General features: G+C 43.6%; 1 protein-coding gene across 2 annotated transcripts in view; it reads right to left on the reverse strand.

The window, feature by feature from the left end:
* The window catches only part of LOC127542915 (charged multivesicular body protein 1b-2), a 99243-nt gene extending 94907 nt beyond the window's left edge, over positions 1 to 4336 (reverse strand). For both annotated transcript variants that reach the window (XR_007948917.1, XM_051968823.1), the window contains exon 1: positions 4113 to 4336. Coding sequence is in view for 1 of the 2 variants with exons in the window: in XM_051968823.1 (XP_051824783.1) it covers positions 4113 to 4128 (16 nt within the window). In the remaining variant the exon portion in view is untranslated. The remainder of the gene's footprint in view (positions 1 to 4112) is intronic.
* Positions 4337 to 6091: the final 1755 nt, after the last annotated feature.

Here is a 6091-nt window from a genome sequence, read left to right on the forward strand (position 1 = left end):
TGTAACTGGTCTCAGTTTCTTCTGTAAAATTTGGAGAATAGCGCCTATCTCCCTGGGTTGGAGGGAGGATTAAAAGGGATAATATCTGTAATGGGCTTAGAAAACTGCCTAGCACATAGTAAATGCCGTATAAATGTTATTAAATTGAATGCAATAGTAACAAAACTGCTTGCCTGTCTTCTGTTTTCTTCATCTGTAAAATAAGACAATAACAGTAACTTATAGGGTTGTTGTAAAGATCAAATAAGATATTTGTAAAGGGCTCAGGACAGTGCCCAAAAATAGCAAAGTGCTATAGAAATATTTATTCTCTTCTGCTCTCCTTCTGAACTTCCTTATACCCTTCTGTATTTAAAAAACAAAACAAAACAAAACCCTGTGATGCTCTTTCCTTTTCTTCTATTATACCACTATTACAATCTACCAACTCTCTCCAACCCTTCCTAAAAAGCTATCTCTTGCAACTAATGAGTAGAGTCAAGGAAAGAAACCTCATTTTGGCCAGGTCTTTATGAACGTGTCTTTTTCTGCACTTTTTTTTTTTTTTTTAATATTTGGTCAAGAGGGTAGGAAGCACAATTTATGATCAGTATTCCAAAGCCAAGATTGGTCTCTGCATTGATGATAGTTTCTGAGTCTTATGAAGCTATTTTATTTATATTATTTTGGTGATTGTCTAACTTTTCATCTGGTTTTATTCACTTCTGTGTAAATCAATTTGTATAAATCAGTAAGCACTTGATCTTTGGTTGTCTCAGGCAATTACAATACTTAACATTTATATAGCACTTTATAAAGATGTATTTTCTCACTTGATCCTCACAAAAGTTCTTATTTACAGATGAGGAAAGTGAAAGATTAATGATTTGATTAGGGGCACACAGCTCCCATCAGAGGAAAGAACTGCACAGTTCTTGAACTTCAAGTCCAGTTCTTTCTGCACTCCTATACCACCTTTTAGTTAACTCCCAGGGACTTATCTGATAAATCACAGATGGGTTTTGATCTGCTTGACAGAACAAATTCCCCACACTGAGAGTTCCCCACATTGACAAAATCACAGCTCCTTCCTGTCTGATACACACTATTTATATAGAAGGGCAGAAGAAACATCTAACTCAGAGCAAGAACAGGGACGCACTGGAGATCTGGTAAGTGGAAATTGTACTAGAGGCCATCATTTCTTTCCCTTCCAATCATGCTAACAATAACAGCTTCAGTAGATGTTAACTTACATGCTTACTAATCCAAAGACAGAGTAGTAGGTATTTCTTAATCACTTTTGCCTGCTTTTGTGACAATGTCAATGACAAGAGGGTTTGAACAGATAGATCTGCTTTATGATAACTCACTTTTCCAAAAAGCTTTTCAGAAAAATACTGTGTGCCACACAGTATGGGATGCTACCAGGTTGCTGATAGAATTGTCTCTGCTATTTAAATTGGAAAAGATAAGAGAATTGTTCATAGGTCAACTGTTCAATCCAGGGGCAAAATTACCCTTTAACTCTTCTCAAATTCTACCTCTAACCTATTAATCACCTTCATCTCCAAAGCCCCACAAGTTACTAAAATCACCTGCCAAAATCAAAGAAAGCAAGCCAGATTTGGGTAAGGAATGGATTAAGATAGGTGAGTGGCTTATATGTATGAATTTTTTGGACCTAATGGGTTCACAGCATTATTTTTACTTTTTAATTCCTTTTACTGTTGTCAAATTCTACCTCTAACTTATTAATAATCAGCTTCATTCCCAAAGCCCCATGAATTCCTAAAATCACTTGCCAAAACCAAAGACACAAAGCCATGTTTGTGTAAGGAAAGGGATTGAATTAGGCGAGTGACTTATATGTATGTTTTTTTTGTTGTTGTTGTTTTGGGGTTTTTTTTGCATCTAATGGGTTCATAGCATTATTTTCATTTTTAAATTCATTTTAGAGGAAGCCTCTACAAATCTAGCAATGTACTTCAGAATATCAAGATGATTTCTGACCTATACTTTCTGGCCCTATCACAAAGGTTCAATGTTCTGACACATTTGTCTTAGTGGGTAGAATGATAGTTTTGGAGTCAGGAAGACCTGGGTACAAATCACAGAAAAGGTGCCAATTTCAATGGATTAAGACACATTTCCAGGAGTTTCAGAGATTTCTGAAATCAATGTTCTGGACAAAGAAGCAAACCCCCGGAACTGCCCTAAACAAAATGGCTATGATAAACGAATCTTGGAAGTACATTTAATCTTACAAGACACATTCTTTGCATGTTGGAAAGTCAGTAGATTATAAATATTACTAAAAAAAAATCTTAGTTCAAGTTAACCATTTATGAAAGATAGGTCTGAGTCATGTGTTTTTTCCATACGAACCAACTAAAGGGCTCAGTTTCAACAGAAAATAACCCAAGGGAAATAATCATTGCCAGATGGTCTGAATCAAGTCAGACTTTCATCCTATTCACCTTAGACACAAAAGAAAGTTAACAAGCCATTTTATATTCGACTCCTGACAACAGCACTATTAAATTTGAGAGTATTGAGAAACTATACTTGGGGGGGGGGAAATGGGAGGAGGGACCTCCCCCAAAAAAAAACCAAAACAGGTGCCTGGCCTGGGAGCAGCAAACAATGCTAAAATAATCATCTGCATTAACTAGTGAGGAAAAGCACAGATACTGTCATAGCTTCCCCAAATTGGATGGGAAGGGGATACCAAATATTACCAACCCTTTTCAATGCCAGAAGAACTTTTAAACACAAAAATTCCAGAACTTGAAAGTACACTTCTGGTCAGGGAATAGTCCACCCTGTACATAATAGGACTTTTCCGTTGCAGTTTCTCATTTAAAGTAAAGGCTTGATTTGATGTGGGCCGGTGCCTTGAGTTTGACTTGGAATTCCACCTTGCACGAATGACTACCTTCAGGTCAAAGTCACAAATAATGGGGATAAATGTTGTAGGAAGAATCTAAGAAACTATTTTTCATCACCTACACTAGGAAATGTTGCCTGGTTTCCCTAGAGGGGTAACACACCAAGCTAGAGTGCTATGTCACCAGTTCACCTTGTGAAAATCACTCTAATTTTAGGGGAGCAAAAAGTCAACTTTTTCCAACTTATTTTCTCGTGCAGTTTAGTTAAGGCCACAGGGTCTCTCTTTGATCAAGTGCCAAGAGGGAGTTGAGACCAAAGTATCCCTTTAAGGAATTATCCCAAAGAACGAAGCGTATTCGGGAAGGGTTGCCAGTGACATACTTGACTTTATTGGCCATGGCCTCAATAGGGACCCGAGAGGAAAGTTCAGAAAAAACATCTCTTTTGCATCTGCATTTTATTTTATGTCCCCCCCCCCCCGGGAGGGGGGGGGGTGTTCACGGAAGTAGAACCAAAGAATTGTGACCCTCCAAGGAACTCCAAGTCCAAGTTGCTTCACGTATTATTTTTTTTAAAACAACAAACTAAGCTCTTCCCGGGGTCGGCTGCACGCCGCGTATTTGGGGGGGGGTGGGCGGCTGGGCCGAACACTCTTGGCTTTACTGCCAACCGCAAACAAGGGGAGGGGGGGGGGAGGTAGGCCAGTTCCCGAGATACTGATCAGCCGGCCCAGCGTTCCCAAAGCACATCCCAGCCCCTAGTCCTTGGAAGTTTCCCACTCTCCTCCCCCCACCCCCCCAATCACTTGATAAACGAGCGGACACGCTGGGGCCAGTTGGACCAGAGCCCGGAGTCGGAGCTTAGGGGGTGAGGGGACTGGGGGGAGGGGGAGAGGCCGGGACTTTTCCTGAGCCGGTCCGTCCTGCGACTCGAAAGCTTCTCAGTTCGAGTTCGCTCTCCGTCCGCCCTTACCTGCCTACCTAGCTACCTGCGCCGGAGCACAGAGGAAGGCAGAGACGGCGGCTCCCGGAGAAGGGACCCAGCAGGCGCCGGCGCCGACCCAGGAGGGGCCGCGGTCGCAGACTCTAGTCAGTGCTGTCCTCTCCTCGGGCCCCCTCCCGCCCCACCCCCACCTCCAGGCAGCCCCGCCCTACCACACCCAGCTCAGCTCCCTAGGCCGCGGCAGCAGAGCCTTCTCGCTCCCCCACCCCCAACCCTGGTCGCTCCAAGGCAAAGGATACTTTCCATGTTCGACATGGTCCTGCCGCTTCTCCCGGGGGTGGGGTGGTGGTGGGTGGCTATGGGACACCGGAGCTACGCGGGCTGTAGGCTGCAAGTCACCGGAGCTACCGCGCTTCCACTTACACGGAGCTGACTGCGCCTCCCGTTTGTTTGGGGAACCCACTTCCGGCTTTGCTGCCGCGCGGGGTGGCGGGTGGAGGCGTCAGGCGCCCGAGGGGCGGGGCCCAAGCGCTCCAACCGTTCCAAGCCTTCCAAGCGTCCCAACCGCCAGCTGGGCCGCTCCGGGAGCTACCGATAGGGGCGCTTGGAGAGCCCGCTAGGTATACACAAAGAGACCAGTAGGGGGCGCCCGCGCACCTCTCCCTTCCCACAGTTCCTGGCGCTCTTGCCTTCCCACTCTCACCCTCTTCTGGCTCCTCCCTCTTTTTGCACGCGCTCCTTCTCTCTTAAATCAGCGCTTCGAACTCTTTCTCTTCAGTCGGGGTTTCACCTGGGTGGCTGCTGCGTGTCACCCTTGCTCTCCCGGCCCTCTTCGCCCTTCGGTCGCTCTGCACCCCAGGCCTCGGCCTGTGCCTGTCCATATTCGATAGGGCACTTTTCCCTTTACTTCTGTTCCTTTTCCTCGGTACAAAAAAGTCATTCGGAAGAAGAAAAAAGGTAGAGGTAGACCATTAAGTATTTTTATTTCTTGGACATAAATTAAGACTGGTGGGGGGCAAAAGTTGGGCACCGGGTAAAGTTTGGGCAGCTAAGCTACCCACATGGGATGTAAGCTTAACTGGGAAGGGTCTGGCCTGGTTCTCAGGAGAGGCCCATTGGACCTCGTGGTGGCGGTAGGGGGAAGGGGAGCAGCATGTTCAGTTGAGGCCTAAGTGTGTGTGGGTGGGGATGCACAAAGGTCTCAAGTAATGGCCGGAATTCCGATGTCTTCCCAAATCCTCTGCCAATCAAACCGTGTTATTATTCAATAGTTTTTTCAGTCAGGTCGTATCCTTTCTGATCCCATTTGGAGTTTGCTTGGCAGAAATATCAGGGTGGTTCGCCGTTTCCTTCTTCGGCGCCATTTCCTTCTTGGGGCGCCATTTCCTTCTTCCGCCATCAAACCATAGCGGCGCCCTCAAGAAGCGAAGAAAGATTCTGAGTCTTTGCCTGTATTTTTTTAAGGATTTCTTGGTACTGTACCAAAGATCCTCTATTGTTTCTTAGGAAATTGTTCCAATATTGGAAAATAGAAATTGTGGGAAACGGGAGGCTCCTTGGTCAGCGGTCAAGAAAGGTGAAATGTTATTCAGTACACTGGGTTGGAAAGTAAACATCACAATCCGCTTTAGTTTCTGCTGATGACTACCTATAGAATGTTGAGTAAATCACAACTTGTCTGGTACTCAGTTTCTTCTTCTGTTAATTGAGGATAGGGAATAGAGTGACAGAGAGGCTACTTCAACTTGAAATTTCCCCTATTGTGGGATCAAAAGTGCTGGCTCCTAAATTGCCATAAAAAGAACATCCATGAAAATAGTACTTTGAAAATAATCTTATGTTCTTCTCATGAAATTGTCTCCTCAGGCAGTTTGACTTGACTTTTCTTACTTTTAATTTCTTTTAGCGGAATATTTCATTATGTATTGAAGTTTATTTGTTCATAGTGTATTTAGGTAAGCTGAATTTGTTTACTTTGGCATTTATTTGTTGATAAGTCAAAACCAGTTTGAAAATTGATTATTAATTATTTGAGTTAAGACTTTATGGACTAAATATAAGCCCTTAATGGTTCAAAGATAAAAATTTTTGACTATAATCCTTATAAGAAATGCATTCTTGGGAGAACTTATATGAATGAAGCTATTTATATAATATGTTTAGCCTTTCTAGTCCTAGCTCATCCATTTCTGGGCTAAAATATTTATTTTTACAATGACACAGTAAAACTCAACTTGGCAAATTTGACAAGGATAGCTATTAGTTTTGTACTTCCGAA

Source organism: Antechinus flavipes, chromosome X (genome assembly GCF_016432865.1).
Source record: "Antechinus flavipes isolate AdamAnt ecotype Samford, QLD, Australia chromosome X, AdamAnt_v2, whole genome shotgun sequence".
Lineage (NCBI taxonomy): Eukaryota > Metazoa > Chordata > Mammalia > Dasyuromorphia > Dasyuridae > Antechinus > Antechinus flavipes.